The sequence below is a fragment of the Pseudophryne corroboree genome, chromosome 2 (genome assembly GCF_028390025.1).
Source record: "Pseudophryne corroboree isolate aPseCor3 chromosome 2, aPseCor3.hap2, whole genome shotgun sequence".
Lineage (NCBI taxonomy): Eukaryota > Metazoa > Chordata > Amphibia > Anura > Myobatrachidae > Pseudophryne > Pseudophryne corroboree.
In genome coordinates this window covers 120,053,892-120,072,082 of record NC_086445.1, presented here as the reverse complement: position 1 = coordinate 120,072,082, position 18,191 = coordinate 120,053,892, and the positions used below count along the sequence as shown (strand labels likewise).

Genomic DNA, 18,191 nt, shown 5'->3' with positions numbered 1-18,191 from the left:
ACCTCAGCATGGGTTACAGGCTCTGTGAGGGGGGCAATGACCAAAGCTGGCTGCACAATCAGTGGAGGAATCGGGCAAATGTCCAGACATTGCAGTACGTGTGGCCCGAAATCAAGTCCAGTGTCCACTTTCAGGGTGAGAGGTATTAGACCTAAACCTTCTACGGAGAACAAGTGGGAAAGCTGCCCAGAGCAACCAATCAGATTCTACCTATTATTTTATAGAACGTACTTGATAGATAATATCTAAAAGCTGATTGATTGGTATGGGCAACTTCATAACTTGTCCTCTTTACAAGATTTGACACATCTTCCCCATAGTAATAATCTGATTGTGATCGTTCAGTTCAGTTCAAATGTGTCTGGAAGTCGGCGACTATCGACCAATAAATGTATCTTCTCATGGCACTAATTCAGGCCCCTGTACTCAACTGCTGCACCGCGTCTGAATTGGGCACCTACATGTGCCAGGAATTGGGCACCTACATGTGCCAGCCATTACTCAGGTGGAGTGTCATAAGCAGCGACTCCGTTTTGTTTTGTTCCAATGTTTATGGAAAGGGACGAGCCACACAATTGGCAGTAATAATCTAATAATGATATTTTCCATGATTACCAGAGTCCATCAAACAAGTAAATGGCGTTTTTCCTGGATATCAATGAAAAGGCCCATTATACGCTACCAAACTGACTGACACATGCATGGACCACAAAGCCGCTGTCTTGAACTTGAACTACCAACCTCTGTCATGATTGTATCACATCACAATCCCAAATCTATGCAATCCCCATGCACAGATTTAAATGCACACAGTAGAAATAACCAAAGACCGGCAAAAGCATTGACCCGTGTGTGGTACCTTTGGCTGACAGGTAACAGTGAGCACTTCTGCTCAGTTCTGCTCTATCCAATGTAGCCTAGAGGTGCATACACACTGGCCGATATATCGGCCTTCTCTGTGGTCAAGGCCTAAGGAACATCACGTGTGGGAATATACACTAATGCCCCTTTCAGATCTCCAATGCCAGATCCCACCCTGGAATTGGAAACGGGTCCTTCCCAGGTGGGATCCGGCATTGGAGCCTCAGCGCTGGCTACCCAACCCAGCAATATGCCGGGCCGGTTGCTATAGCTGGGGGGCGGAGGCTGCGCTGGGAGATGAGCCTCTCCCTATGTAGTAAATGGGTCCCAGGTCGCATCAACCCGGGAACCCAGTTACACTGCCACAGACCCGGTATTCAACCCAGGAATAACCCTTCTTATAACCCGGGTTGAATTACCGAGTCAGGCGACCTGGGAATTCTCCAAGGCCCCTTTCACATCACACACTGACCCGTGTCAACTCGGCACGGGTCAACACTTTTTTAGTGGATATGGATGGGGGAGGGGGTTGCTAAATTATAGCTATCATTTAGTACAGTTTACAAAATGATATACTGTAACTAGAATCTGATTGGTTGGTATGGACAACATTCCCTCATGTCCTCTTCAGAAGGTCCGCTAAATCTCCCAAATGGGCTGTTATGCCTATAAGTGAGAAAATAAACAAGTACAGAAAGACTTCTGTGATCGACACCCCTTTTATGTTTGTTCACAAACTACGGTCATGTTGAAGGCAGATGTCCTGGGTTTCACTTTTGCTATACTGCATAACTATGAACCTTGGATCCAGGAGCTGTCCAAAGTAGTTCTGTCACACGACAAGAGATGTGAATTGCTTAATGCTTACACATGACCAGACAATGGGCGTCACAACCAGTGATTTGTAGACTGCTATTCGCTACAGTCCCTAAATAATCTTGGATAAATATCATAGGTTTTGATGGGGATACAAAAATCAACCTGGGAAACGAGGAGTTAAATAAAGTCTTATCATTTAGCCTTCACCTACAGTACAGCTACTATCCATTCCCTGTTATTTTTCACACACCTGAGAGGTCTTATCTACTACTGTCATAAAGCTCTCTGGTCGGCAATCTAACCACGGAAAAGATGCCAATGGGGACAAGAAACTTGTAACTATATATCGCACATGTATGGACGCAGTTGCCCGCCATTCCAGCTTATGCTTTGAAATTGCTGCAGATATTTATATATTTTTTGTTTTGGAGTTTGGTAACCAAGGAATTAATACTGTAACTAATGCAGGCACATATTGTCACATGATATGAGGGATTGTTATGGCTTAACTATCTAAATCAATTTTTCATATTATGAGTAACATTAAGGTTTATTGCTCAGCAGTGATGTATTAAAGGCCAGTGATACCACATGTGCTCCTTGTGAACATCCCCATGAGCCATACTCGCCTACAGTAGAATTTATGGAAGTTCTCCCAGACGTCGTCCGGGAGAGTTAGAGGACTGGGGCAGATGTATTAAGCCTGGAGAAGTGATAAAGCAGTGCTAAGTGGAAGGTGATAACGCACCAGCCAATCAGCTCCAATATGTAAATTGACAGGAGCTGATTGGCTGGTGCGTTATCACCTTCCACTTATCACTGCTTTAGCACTGCTTTATCACTTCTCCAGGCTTAATATATCTATCCTACTGTTGCAAATACCATCCACTTCCCCGGTGAAGTAGGTGGGGCAGTGATGAACTGTGAAACACTGCATTTCAGAGCATGGTCGGGACTGCAATGGCGTAAAAGGCGGCACTACACCCCTAAACTTGCCCCCCCTCAGGGATCTCCCAAAAGCTATTCGTAAAAAGTAGGGAAGTCTGCCATGATCTGGTCTTGACCGGCTGTCTCCAACAGTCGGTGGCACTACTGCACCGCACTGAGAACAGCGTAATGGCGAGAATATGGGAATGCTAGGTTCTGTCTACGTTCTCCATTTGTCAGCTGGGAAACTGTCACTCTCAGGAGTCCAGGATATCCCCCATTATTTTGGTAGACTCATATTCTGCTTTTAATCCCCGAGTGTGCCTTGATATTTAAAGTGATTGCTCAAAACTTAGCATTTTTACTGAAAACCAGCGTCAACCAGACTAAATAAAGCAGATACTCTGCAGAATCCAGCACATATCTTACAATGATCTCACAAACCCCCCCAAAAATGAAACCGCTTGAGAGCTGCCTCTAACCGTACATGTGAAAGTGATTAATGAGTAATCTATACTGACATGCATCTGATCTGCAGTCTCTACAGAGAGAGCTTATAATTATCGCTTTTTAAAGTGGGTGTCAGCGTGCTAAGAGAAGGAAAATTGTACGATGATCGGAATATGCATAAATTTGTATGTGATGCATAAACAGGGATACGAAATAGGAAATAGAAAGCACTTATGCAAAGAATTCTGCACAGTGGCCCGTGGTAAGGCATAGGGACAGTCTTAGGAATAAGCCAGTGTTTGGTAACAAATCCACTTTCGGGGTTTAAACGAGTCTTATATAACAGTGAATTTAATAAAGTGCAGCTCACCCGTCTCTACAACGTTGTAAAATATAATTGTCACATTTAGTTCTAGTCTTTACCTGCATTGGCGGCGGATCTCCGTTAATGAGAAATGCCCTGAAAATGGCAAAATGTTGATTAGTGGCAAACACTGAACAGCAGAGACAGCAAGTCACAGAGCTTAATCTTCCCCCCAGGCCTTTCTTGTGTGTTTCCCATGTATATTGTTGTTTCGGGTCTGCTAAAGGGATCCACCAAGGGCACAGGGATTCAGTAGGATTTTCCGACAGTCGGGATCCCGGCGGTCAAAATTCTGACGCCGGAATCCCAACAGTCAAAATACCGACATGGGGTGCAGCGTGTACCCTCGCTTCGGGCTCGGTGGCGAGCTTTGCTTGCCACACTATTATATTCCGCCTTGGGTGGTGGTGTGGACCACCACCCTTGTGGGAATACCGGGCGGCAGGCGGGATTTTGACAGCCGGCATTTTTAATGCTGTTGGGATTCTGGCGTCGGTATTTCGACCGCCGGGATTACGACTGTCGGGAAATTAACTGCATCCCGGCCACAGACACAACTCTACTTGTACAAGACAAGAGTGCTATGTGGTGGCTAAAGAAGACCATTTAGCACATACTGTAACTATGATAGATTATATTGTATATATGTATGCATGCCAATGGTTATATTGTAGGTACCTTTGAAAAGCATTAATACTGTTACGCGGTGCTGCTGTTTCCATTTACTCTCTAGAGTGTTAAAAAAGTACCCTCATTTCCTTTAGGTGTCTTATGTCATTTTACATAGCCCTGTACACATTATTTTCATGCATGGCATCCCTGCCCTTTTCAGCTGTGACTCCAGAAAGTCGCTCAGTGTAAATGTTAGGCACTTAACCACTGACACTGTTGCTGAAAACACGTCCATAGTCAGGAACATTGAGTAAGTTTATGGGGTATAATTACTAAGCGGCGGCCTTTGGAAACTGCCACTTGTCAGCTGTTTTGGCCACGGGAATTAAAAAATGGTAATATCGAATGCAAAACATTCCTCGTTTTGCATTTATACTTTAGTGTTGTCTTATATCAAGTGGCCAGAAGCGCCAACAAGTGGCGACTTTGAAAAAGTGACACATAGGGGGGAATTTAATTGCCGACACATCCCTTCGCCTGGCCAGCCGCGCTGTATGGCAGCCCGAACTCGTTCAAAAGTGTTTTCTGCCCCATAGGGCGAATCTGGCATTCGATCAGCTGGTGGAAGGGTGCGAGATGTGGTGTCGTTGCCGGTATGTAAATGCCACGGCAATGACAATTTGCACCCTTTACCAGCAATTGAACTCCCCCCATAATAACACCCATGCAACTAGCAAAAAAAAAAAACATACAACACAGCTTCTTTATAGATTACACAAGGTTCTTAAATGAAAGGAGCTCATGTATGAAAAAAACCAACCTATATATGATCTAATAAAAAGAATAGACAAAAAAAAGTGTACATAGATTTCAATAACAAAAAGTTTTAAAATATAATTATATTAGAATTTAATTAGGCAACACAGATTAACAAAGCACAGTACATTGGCCCTCATTCCGAGTTGATCGCTCGCTAGCTGCTTTTAGCAGTATTGCACACGCTAAGCCGCCGCCCTCTGGGAGTGTATCTTAGCTTAGCAGAAGTGCGAACGAAAGGTTAGCAGAACTGCTACTAAAAAATGTCATGCTGTTTCTGAGCAGCTCCAGACCTACTCCTATCTTGCGATGATTGCCGTCTGTTTAGTTCCTGGTTTGACGTCACAAACACGCCCTGCGTTCGGCCAGCCACTCCCCCGTTTCTTCAGCCACTCCTGCGTTTTTGCCTGGCACGCCTGCGTTTTTTAGCACACTCCCTGAAAACGCAGAGTTGCCGCCCAGAAACACCCACTTCCTGTCAATCATACTACGAACACTCGAGCGACTGAAAAACATTGTTCGAGCTTGGTTAAAACTACAACGTTTTGTGTGAAAGTACTTAGCGCATGCGCTCTGCGTACCATGCGCATGCGCAGAATTGCCGCTTTTTCACTTGATCGCTGCGCTGCGAAAAACGGCAGCGAGCGATCAACTCGGAATGAGGGCCATAATCTACATATTACATATAAATGCTCCTTAGGGCAAGAATAGACAATCACATAATTCTAACCCAAGGCCTAAAGTTCCTGATTATGATTTGGAAGTAAACAAAAAAAAGCAAGTAACTTTGTATCTGGAACAAACCTTGTTGCAATGCAAGGGGAGCAAATATATTTATATTTTTTTCTGTCCAGGGTAAATACTGGCTGCTTCTGCATGTAGCCCACAAATGTTAGACAGCAGCACTGCAATACAGATCTCAGTTTGGACATACTCCACCGAAATCTAAATCTCTCTGCACATGTTACATCTGCCCTATCTGTTGTGCATCATGGTTTTGCCCAAATGCAGTTACTTGCTTTTTTGCTTTACTTCCAAAACAGAATAAGGCCCAAAGAGAATAAAATGGAGATTCCAAAAAAGGTAATCCATAGTATTTTCCCAATTTTCCCATTCTTATTTAAAGTTGTTGCTATTTCTCTTTTTTTTATTACTTTCATTGTTTTATGTGTGTGTGTGTGTGGGGGGGGGGGGGGGGGGATTGGTTTTCTTTTAATGTCACATACTAAGACAGCTTGAAGTCTGAGCTAAGTATGTAGAGCCAAGAGGAGGTTCTTTGAAACAGGTTTGCACAAGTTACGGTAAATCTTTAAAGAGTCTTGAGAACCTATCAGGGGGCAGGTTTTACGGATACAATGCAACAATAGAACACGTACAGGACAAATGTGTGATCAAGGCGAGAAATCCCATAATCTGTCCAAAATACCTGTTCTACAGACACCGTCAAGTGAAAAGCACATTTGTTCTTACAAACACATACTGATACAGAAACATACAACTTTTTTCTATATATAAATATATATATATATATACACACACACACACACACACACACTGTCAAGTCACATTATTATGACCTTTGAAGTCGGCATCGCGTAGCCCATGAAGTACGTCACGTGTCGTGCACTGGCTTGGTGGGTATATAAGGTGTGCGATAGTCCGCCTGTATACACATCACTCATTTCTGTCATGGGTAAAAGGGGCGATTTATCAGAGTTGCAAAAAGGGCTGATTATCGGCTTTTGGATCAAGGGTGGCAGCATTTCTGAAACAGCGCAGTTTGTGACAAGACAAATGGCACCATTGCGAATAACTGATGTGGAAACTGCGGAGCACCATGTGCCATTGATATGAGAGGTGAACGTCGGCTACAAAGGTGCATGATTGTCGACCAACAGCTCACCATCAGAATGAAACCTAGGAGCTACCACATGTGAGTCTAAAGGGCCATATACACGGGAGAGATGTGTGCTGAGCGAACCGCTCAGCACACATCTCTCCCGCCGCTCAGCACAGCGCGATGTGTGCTGAGCGATGCGGGGGAGGACGGGGGGTGAAATAAGGGTGAAATGAGCGATGTGCGGGTGAAATGAGCGATGTGCTAGATTGAGCCTGCATGCAGGCCAATCTAGCACCGGCGATAGCGATGTGCGGGGCTGCGCATCGCTATCGCTGAGGGGGGTACACACGAGTGATCTGTGCTTAAAATCTAACAATCTAGTCAGATTGCTTAGATTTTAAGCATGGGTACCCCACTTAAAAAACAGTTCAGCCCGTCTATCTGCTGTCCGTGCTGCACACAGTGGTTACTCTAGCTATTAGCTGGTGGTCATAATAATGTGACTTGACCGTGTATATACACATATTCATACATACATACACTGGCCTTTCAATCAACAGCAGTAGGCAACCCGTACTTGACTCAAAGAAAAGAAGTCAAACTGGCAATAAGGTTTTTAGCCATTCCATGAAGATGTACCTAAAAGAAAGATGTACTAAGAGGGAGATGTACTAAGCAGTAAAAAAGAGTGGAGAAGTGAGCAGGTGGAGAAGTTTCCCATGGCAACCAATCAGCTGTTCTGTATAATTTTATAGTATGCAAATTATAAATGTAACTTCAATGCTAATTGGTTGCCATGGGCAACTTCTCCACTGGCTCACTTCTCCACACTTTTCACTGCTTAGTACATGTCCCCCAGTATGGAAGACATTCCAGTATGTTATACTTAAAATAGCAAAAGAATAACAAAAAGAACAAGGATTTAATAACTGTATTATTAATTAGAAAACCTTGTGTTTTATACAAAGGAGTATATACAGTATGACCCTATTAATATCTCTTGTGTAATATCTACATTAATTTTGCATAGTGATGTCATCATCTGTGACCTCGGGGCTTTGAAAGAACTTCATAATATTCTTCTTCTTGATCGCAAAAGTATTTTACTAAATACAGTCCCCTAAATCAGTAGGATGAGGGTGCCCTCAAAAATCGGAGTTCTGTGCTTCACTTCTAGGTAGCAGCAGCTGCACTAGACTGTTAGCAGGGATGGCACTCAGGGGCTCACCAAAAAATGACATAAAGGGAAATACAAATAAAAGACCCCTCTGATGGCAGTGATGGAAAGCCCTCTTTCCGTTATATAATGACACTCACCAGCATAGGTAAGTCAGTCAGCTATCAGGCGAGTCGGCTTTACGTCTCCCGAAAGACCACTGTGCAGCAACAGTAGGTCTTCCTGTTCCAGATTTAATATAAAGAATAACACAAACATTTAAAAACGCTTAAAGGACAGATATACTAAGCCTTGAAAAGCGATACATTTCACGGTGATAAATTACCAGACAACCTGCTCCTGTCATTTTCCAAACACAGCCTGTGACATGGCAGTTAGGAGCTGACTGGCTGCTATTTATCACTTTCCGTGGCTTAGTACATCTCCCCCTTAAACTAAAACTGAAAAAATGCCTTTTTTTTTTATAAATGTTACATTTTTTCCTGTGGGTGCCTGTGTCTGGCCCATTAGTCATCGGAGGACAGTGGCAATACTTGTACCACCACTGTCTGTGGTAACTAGGGAAGCATCGCAGGAGCCCCCTGGTGAATGAGAAGTCGGTGAAAGACATCACCAGTGGTTGGGGTGGTGGGGCACTTTGGGGCAGATGTATTAACCTGGAGAAGGCATAAGGAAGTGATAAACCAGTGATAAGTGCAAGGTGATAAAGGCACCAGCCAATCAGCTCCAATATGTAAATTAACAGTTAGGATCTGATTGGCTGGTGCCTTTATCACTTGCACATATCACTGGTTTACCACTTCCTTATGCCTTCTCCAGGTTAATACATCTGCCCCTTTGACAAGAAACCCTAAAGCCTGGGAAAACGCCCGATTTTGCAGGGTTGAGGGCTTTCTGCCTGTAATAGATACAGTCTAAAGTGTACAATATAACTTAAAATATTATATTCTCTGTATTGTTTGGAAAAAGATGATCCTGCGTTTTTCACGGTTTGTTGGATTGATTTTGCAATAAATAATGTCCAGTTTTACTATGCTTCTCAGCAAAGCATTAGGAGGAGCATTCATACCTTCTGGGTTTCTGTATTACATACATGAAAACCTGCAAGCTCAGTACGTGTTTATGGGAAATATTTATTAAGCATATAACAGTACCACAGTATCCTGTGAGTCACTGAGACACATTAGAGACAGCCAGTCACGCTGACCATAACACTGGCACCAGGGCTAGCAGTGAACAGCATTGTACTATAGCACTGAAGCAATATTTTCTATCTCACAGAGCAAGGGGGCAACTAGGGATAGTACATTGTGGTACAGCGTATACCTTCCATCCTACAGTACTTCCCATATAGGGTCATATTTATTAAACTGCTTTCACGGAAATGACATTTCCCAGGAATGTATTAAGATGGTACCGCAGTAGATCTCTGAGGTAGCTGCTGCGGTCCATCTAATTTCAATATCAAAAACATAGGTAGCCAAGCTTTTTGGTCCTCGGCCCCCGTTATTTAATGTTTGGTATATAGTGCTCCATAATAGGGATCATTGGTGGAGGAACAGAAGATGCAGCCAGACATAATAAGAACAGTACATATCTTTAGATGGAGAGAGCAACTGCAGCCTACAGGCTACATTAACACAATTCTAAGTGATCCATTGACCCCACATGCACATTTAGCAAGCCAGGTCCAAGCCTGGAAGCAATGAAAGTGCTAGCTGTCACTTTACCTTTCTTCTCTCATCAGTGTCAATGTCCCTACAAGAAAATATTCATACACAGTCCCGATAAATCATTTCTTTTTCTCAATACAAATCCCGGCAGCTGCAACATTTGCATATTTTCGCATAGTCGCTGCGTACACATTCTCAGCTGCGGTGGCATTAGTGTATATCTCTGAATCATGTCTATAGTGATGTACAGTGATACTCTACTTCTGCTTTTCACACTTGTTTTCCTACACTTTACTTTGCGGAGTTCATTTCCCAGACTGGACTTCTCACCCTAATTCTACACATAATGAGAGGTGCTACTAAGTCCCGTGCTCTGGACTTGAACCTTAGAAATGTTAGGGATACATCTGATGATGTCTTTGGTCGCGGAGGTGGGCCCATATTTTTGGCCAAAATTATGATAAGCACCTCATTTATACTCTATGTTAAACTGCAGAGTTTATTATAATTGTTCTGATTAGCAGTGTTCAGTACTTCAGAGTGTGCCACTGCATTTTCACTTTTTTTCCAATGTTTTAGCATCATTTAAGAAACTCTACCAAAGCTGTTGTCATTGGAATATTAATGCAAAAAGAAAATAGCGTATTCACTCACTGTGAAACAGAATAAGGTCATCGAGTAAAATACATATCAGATTTATGCTATGCATAAATGCCATACTCTCTCCGTTCACATAAAACGCAGCCTTAGATGTAGAATTGGATCTTATGATAAGTGAATTGGATCTTATGGTCCACAAAAAAAGGTATAACAATTTAGCAGAGCAGCTACTGGGCATAGGCCATATGGGTGATTTACTGCTTGGGGAGGGGGCACTCATCAGGCACAATGTCTTGTAGCGCCCAGTACTCAATGACAGGAGATATTGAGCGCCATCAGATATGAACTCTCAGCGGTGATGTTACAGTCAGTGTTTTTTTCAGGTAATGTCACAATCCTAATAAAAAAGGAGTGACTATTGCTCATCTACTGGAAGAGGTCACATCTGCTGGCTGCTTCTCTGTGTGACTCTCTACCTCGCCAGTGACGGACGGAGGAGCCACCAGCGGACCATGTGATCTCTCCCGCAGCGTAACCAGTCTCCAGTGAGAAGAGGGGGGCGGGCATCTATTTGTAGCATATTCATGCAAGCTGGGGGCACCAGCTAACATACTGCCTACAGAACCAAAGTGGAGCCGGCTCTGCAATTTAGAATGCAATTAGATTCTGCTACTTGAGACAAAAAAAGGAAAAGAAAGTTGTCCGTGTATATAGCAAGTATTGTTGATGAAGAGACGGTTCTATAAGAAAGGGCTAGTACTGGACACCCAGCTTATTTCTCTGCTCTGCACATGGAAGCTTTGGCAGGTCAAACACAGTAGGTGTCATGGTTGCTAATAACATGCACCAATGCAACCAAATCAACCCCCCACCTCATTCATTTTTAGAACATACTTTGAAAGCTGACTTTCCACATTGTCAGTGACACCCATCATCGCTCCCTGCTTTTCAACTTGGCCAATGTTTTAACCGCAAGAAAATAGAACAAATCTTAACCGCATCAATACATTCGTCCTATTACTATTACTTTGATCCTCAAATTACCTGCGATGCTGAAGGAGCAGAGTTGGGCAGATAAAAATCTTAACAGAAAAACAAAAAGACAGCCTTCTGATGATGTGATGGCAGAATCAAGCCATTGCTTGTATATGAAAGCTTGCGCCATGATAAACAATCCTGGAGATTAGATGTGACAGAGACTTCCTTCTCACCTTGTCTGCACTGGAGGCTCTGCCCTGCGCTTATATATCCTCCATACTACAGTAACACACTGCAAAGGTCTGCATGCTGTGTCACACTACAATTGTGTACTGCTGTAAATGTGCATAGAATATTCTACTGCTGGGTAACTGCAATGCTTCTGTGGATTACTTACATCCTATCTTGCCCTCTACCCTTCCCCATATATGTACTTCTATTACTGCAGGGTTACCCTGGCCACATACATGTAGATCAATTTATGTGATGGGTCACACACAAAGCACCGAGACACATCTTGTTAACAAACACTGTAGGTTTTAGTGGTCTTAAAAATTCCTGAACACCGCCCATTGCAGTCCAGATTTTCAGGATATCCATCCTTGAGTCCAGATGGTTAAATGAAATAGACTGAGGTACTAATTAAGGACTTTATTCAGAATCAGCTTCAGTTGCAGTTTTGCTAAAATAACAAAACCGCAACTGCTAGCACTCGCATGCTGGGGGGCCGCCCAGCACAGGGCAAGGGTGCCCAACATGGTAATCCCCGCCAATTCAATTGCGATCGCATGGCAGAACGGGAAATGAAGGTTGACCTCCTGCGTGTATGCCATCGCAATGCTGCCATCTTTTTCATCGCAGCGCAGCCGCTCCAAAAAATGGTCCGGACACACCTCCGTTATCCAGACCACTCCTCCCCAACACCACATTATGGCCCCCCACCTGCCGCTGTTAATCATATAGCGATTGCATCCTTCCAATTGTTTGTGATTTTCGGACATTTGTGTCCCTACTGAATAAGGTTCTAAATCACCTGTGCTCAAGCATGGATATAGTAAAGACACATACTGTAATGGTGGAGTTTTTATAGCATTCACCAGCTACAGTAACTAGATTTACCCAGCCAAGCCAGATTATTATTTGACAATCATTTATATGGGGCTCACACCTGAGGTGATGTCAGGACAAGTTTGCCAAATCCAACGGACAGTCAGTCAGCAGAAACGTGACAAGGGACAAAAGTCACATGCCTTTCACACTGCAGCGCACCTGGGTTGAACCCGAGAATAACACTTGTCATGACCCAGGTAATGGATCCGAGATGGACCCGGGATGCATGACCCAGGTTGACCCTTCACACCAAGCCGGAACCCTTGGATTGCCCTGGCAATAACCTCGGCTCTCCGCTCGCTGTGAAAGGGGTAATAATAGCTGATTGGGTGGTACGTTATCTCTCTCCGAGCTTTGATAAATCTCCCCCACATTCTGGAACTGCAGGACAGAAAAGTAAGCAGCGGTACAAAATGTTAGGTAGGTTGAGTACATAAGGAGTACCATACTTTGTTATTATACTGGAGCAAACTTCCATCATGAACGTTCAGCTATATATATACAGTCCAGTGACATTTAATAAAATATTAAAGTACTTTACATATTTAATGGTAAACTAAGAATAACACTATTTGTCATTGATCACTTTTAAAATTAAATCTGTAATTGCAAATATATGATGCTATTACTGTCCTCGGACATGTTTAATACTATTGTATGCTTTAAGAAGACTTGAGAGAATAAATCGGGCGTCCCATCATTTCGGTACGTTAGAGGGCATCAGGGACACCACAGCACCATCAAAAATTGCATTCCTGGCAAGATCCTGTATGCAAATCCACTTTGAGTTCATCTGCAATGTTCTGCAGTAGGAAGCAGTGTGGCAGTACGGAGGGTGGCAGTGCCCAGTGTCCGCATGCCAGGTTTCACCATGTGCCTACAAAATGCAGCATTAAAACATTTTCTGTGCCATGCGTCAACGGAAGAAGGTCACCTCCTGACGTGACTTTGCCTTCTGCCTGCTCTTGGGGTTTTTCCATCTGATGCACATGCAGTGGTTCTGCTGATGTAAGAGGAACGCCCACATTATAAGGAGTCACTGAATGAAAAAAAAAAGCCTACCTTTGTCCTACGCTAAAGGAGACTGCATTACACAATGTGCCCCTCATCCCTGCAATCCCACCTACACCTGTACACCTTATTACATGAGTCAGCCAATAATAATATAGAAAGATGGGGATTACCGGCACTGCAGGCACGGTGTATAAATGATCTTTTGGAAAGAGGCCAAATGAGCTACAGGAACATGACATAGTGACGTAACATTGTTTTACACTACAGATATGGATGCATTAAACCCAAACATAGACACACAGCCTGTGTGCATGTTACACTGTATCAGCCAGCAGCCACTGACTATGCAGCAAACCTTATCCTTGCTATTAATTAATTCTGACATGAGGCACTCAGGATTTTCACAGCGACAATTACTTAAACCAATTAGCACCCATACACATGTAAAACAAGGAGAGATAAGCAGTTATATCTTTCAAGTTGGAAATGCAGATTTTACCGCTGCTCCAGGGCAGAAAGTCACAAGAATGTACAACACTGAGGGAAACTTCACAGACTGCTCTCTGCCACTGAGTGGCTGCTGGAAATCCATATATACTATGATAAATGGGCCCAAAAGCACGCTTAGGGGAAGCAGGAAACTATCACCAGTGGCCATAATATGACATTCTTATACTATTATGGAGGCGGCTCCAAGTTTTATGATGTGTGTGTATTTGAAAGTTAACTCTTTCACGGCCGCCGACCAACCTGCACCCTACTGGAAAGCATGTATAAGGGATACTGAATGCTTTATTGAAGTCTTTTCAAGCTTCTTCTTCTTCTTCACATCTAGAGGCTATGCCCTAGGGAAAAACTAGGGTAGCTCTCCTATGTGTGGTTAATAAATTGTCCATCATGTGTGTGTGTGTGTGTGTGTGTGTGTGTGTGTGTGTGTGTGTGTGTGTGTGTGTGTGTGTGTGTGTGTGTGTGTGTATGCATATGTTTATATATAGATATATGTGTATATATATATATATATATATACGCGAACGTATATATATATATATATATATATATATATATATACACGCACACACACACACACACACACAGATATATCTATCCAGTAATTGTAGCACTGATTTCAGGGTTTAGGAGTGGGACATGATAGGCTACATACAGCTGTGACTTCCAAGGGATGCCTGGGATCTGAAGTGCGATCATTACAAGATATGGGGGTATTATCTATGGCTACATACAAAAACTGCCTCATTCCCTTATCTACAACAGCCGAGTGCTGCTATTCTGTTCTTCTGGAAACAAACGCATTAAGAAATGTCATGTCTTTTCCAAAGCCGGGGAATTGAGTGATTGCCTCAATGCACTTATCAGCGCTGCGGATGCTGCTCCTTCTCTCTCTGCTGCGGGCTGCCCCCATGTGCTGTGGAAGCCGGCGCAGCTTAGGACCAGCCCGTAGACATAGGACATACACAAGACACCTGCTGGAGGCGTGGAGCCCAAGCCTGGGCGATCAGCAGCACATGATAGGGAGCAATGCAGACCCATTCCTTCCCTAATACACTGCACCCTGCCTGATCCTAATGGGGTGGGATGTGCATGGCTCACCCATGGGGAGATCCACAGCCTGGGAGGTCCATAGTCAAGTAAGTAATTGTATATGCCCCCAGCACTCTGCACTATATTATATGCAATACAAGATACCCCTTCACACATGGTGTTATATAGTGTCCCCATATAAACATTGCACAATGATCTATACAGTAGTAAGGGGACTGGCATCACCAAGCTAGAGGATAGCAATCTAATGGAGGGATATAATATTTTAATACTCCCCACCAGTACTTCCCAGTCACTGCAAAGCTGCCATCCAGCTCTGCTGCAGTGTCTCAAGGCTGAGTGCACCGGCTGCCACCGGTGATCTCACCCACCTGACTAATGCACCAACCCGACTAATGCACCCACCTGACTAATGCACCCACCCGACTAATGCACCCACCCGACTAATGCACCCACCCGACTAATGCACCCACCTGACTAATGCACCCACCTGACTAATGCACCCACCCGACTAATGCACCCACCTGACTAATGCACCCACCTGACTAATGCACCCACCTGACTAATGCACCACCCGACTAATGCACCCACCTGACTAATGCACCCACCTGACTAATGCACCCACCTGACTAATGCACCCACCCTGCAGGACACTAATGTATCTTCTTATTGAATACAACAAGCTGACAATTAATTTTCTCTGATCTTCCTGCTCCCTATCTGCATTACCCAGGGCTCTCCCAGTTCCCCACTATAGTCCTATACATAGTTGAGTTATTAACTAGGCAATGCCTGCAAACATCTCAAATACTAATCCAAACCCCAGTGTGGTTTCTAATTTTATATTAAGAGCTTCTTGCCATCTACAACCCCTGCACAGGCTATCTCCCTGTTGTAGAACTGTCACAAGTCATTCAGCATCTGGACCACACAAAAAGCACACCCCAACCTGCATTCTGTACCACTGGTGGGGTGGCATAAGTTGGCACTGGCTCACTGGCAGTTTCCCTGCAGGTAGCACAGCTGGGCACATGGTCCATCGCTGCCCAGCTCTGGAGTTTGCCATGTGTGCCTCTGTCATTGGGGATGTGTGGGTGACTTTACACTTGCAGCAATGCAGAACAATGTCCCAGCAGCATCCCAAGGGTTAAATGGCAGAGAAAGAGGAGGGGGTACGCCATGCGCCCTCCAGTCTCCAGCTCTTAATGCTGAGTCACAAATAGCACCCTATAGAAAGAAAAGCCAATGGTATGCTTTTTATTTAAAATGAGTCCAGTCTATGGATTTATCCATGCATGCAAGCAGATGGGACTTCCATTCCCCTCTGCAATCATCCAGGAATTTTGGAAGCAAATTGGCACATTTGTGCTTCCCATATTATCACCCTGCACCACGCCTCTGGAAAATACAACTGTTTTATTTCCAAAAGCGGTGGGAGGAATAAAAACCACTGATCAATAGCCAGGAGTATCAGCTGCCAATACATGGGAACACACTGGCCTATGACAAAGTATCACCCATCACTTCTGTTCTCTGGTTGTAGCATTCTGACAACTAAGAGCAACAACTGATTCTCTTGACCATCACACACACAATAATAACTAAAAAAACACACACAAAAAACAGTTATTTTCAGAATAAGTTTTCTTTCCACTGGCCAATCAGTGTTAAGACATGGATATGTAAATCATACAGTACCTGCATTGGATGTCTCTGCAGTCAGCAATATTTTCCATGTATTGTATATTAAATTTGTGACTGCATGTTCATGAGGGATATACCTACCAAATCTGTTGTGGTCTTGCCTTGTCCCCTGGATAGTGCCATTTGGAAATATCTCTAAGTGGTATCCAGTCCTGCAGTAGAGCTGCCTCCTCCTGAGGATCCCCTTTAAGTGTTCCAAGTCAGTGACTGCAGACCCTCTAGGCAGTCCCCCTGCCTCAGACTGGCTTAAGTGGTCACTTAACAACATAGGGTTATCCACTGGCAAAACGGGTACATTCCCAAAGGACACCGCATCCTGCAGACCAAAATAGTTCCCAACTTCACCCAAGGGAGCCATCAGATATCTCTCTGCCTTTCCTGGTGCTGGATAAACAGATGAAAGAGGAGCAGCAGGTCAGGTATATGTATATATACACACTATCCTCTGAATCACTCACTGGGGTGGAAAGGGGGAGGATGGAGTCTCTCTCTTCAATCCATTCAGTGCATCAATATAAAAAAAAACAAAAAAAAAAAAAACTAATATTCTGGGCTGAGAGCTTCAGGTTCAAGGTCAAACCTCTGTGAGTCTAAGGAAGCAGCACTTGGAGCTCATCCACTGGCATATTGCTGCCCACACATCCCCAGCTCTCAGCAGCAACAACAGCAGCAGCAGAAGCAGGCAAGGAGGGCTTCAGCCTGTCCAGCAGCAACCAGGGGGGGAATCCAGACTTTCTCCATTGGGGGTCAGATCAGCTCTGCTCATGTCAACTTCCAGCACCCAGGAGAGGTGTGGGGTTTGTTTTAGGATGTGCAGGCTACGTCAGAATGTATGGATCCTGACTCCAGGAAGACACATGCGCTGTATAACAGACTCTGCACACATCAGCATGCATCCAGCAAGAGGGGATGAAATAAATAAATGCAGAAAAAATAAAGAGGAAACTTTTCAGGTGCAAGGTATGTTATTCCAGTATTGCTGCTGCTGTAGGTAGGGGGTGCGGGACCAGGAGAGGTGCAAGTGCTGCTGCTGGTGGGCTGCTGGCTGGGAACAGGTGTCTGTGCTGTGCAGGGTTCTGCTTCTGATCTCCAGCTCTGAGGCTGTGGCTCTCCATCCAGCTCGCAGAGTGGCGCAGCAGCAGGCATTGGGCTGGGTTTAAGGTAGCCTTGCTGCCTGCCAAGCCGCGTCCTCCCGGGTCCTACAGCCCGCTGGCTTACCCCCAAACACACTGCTCTGCGGCAGCGCTTGCAGCCTTCGTCCTGCCCCACAGAGTGACCACAGGCACTGCAGCAAGGGTGGCCGAGCTCTCCGCCGCTCCCCCATTACTGCTCTTGTCTTGGCTACAGATACATATGTGTGTGTGTGTGCATATACCTATGTGTGTATGTATATATATATATATATATATATATATATATATATATATATATAAAAAATACTATTATTTTAAGAGGTGTCCAACTTAATGTGAAATAAATTGCAAGAAGGGGAGAAAAAAATTGTTAGGGGCAGATGTACTAAGCCTTGGAGAGAGATAAAGTGGATTGAGATAAAGCGACAGCCAATCAGGTCATAACTGACATTTTCAAACCCAGCCTGTGACATGGCAGTTAGGAGCTGATTGGCTGGTACTTTATCTCTCTCCTCTCTCCAAGGCTTGGTACATCTCCCCTTCAAGCTTTCTA

General features: G+C 44.1%; 1 protein-coding gene across 1 annotated transcript in view; it reads right to left on the bottom strand.

Moving 5' to 3' along the window:
• Positions 1 to 17,657, bottom strand: part of FGF9 (fibroblast growth factor 9) — a 58,915-nt gene extending 41,258 nt beyond the window's left edge. The window contains exon 1 of the mRNA XM_063951668.1: positions 16,587 to 17,657. Within this exon, the coding sequence (XP_063807738.1) occupies positions 16,587 to 16,863 (277 nt within the window). The 5' untranslated portion in view covers positions 16,864 to 17,657. The remainder of the gene's footprint in view (positions 1 to 16,586) is intronic.
• Positions 17,658 to 18,191: the final 534 nt, after the last annotated feature.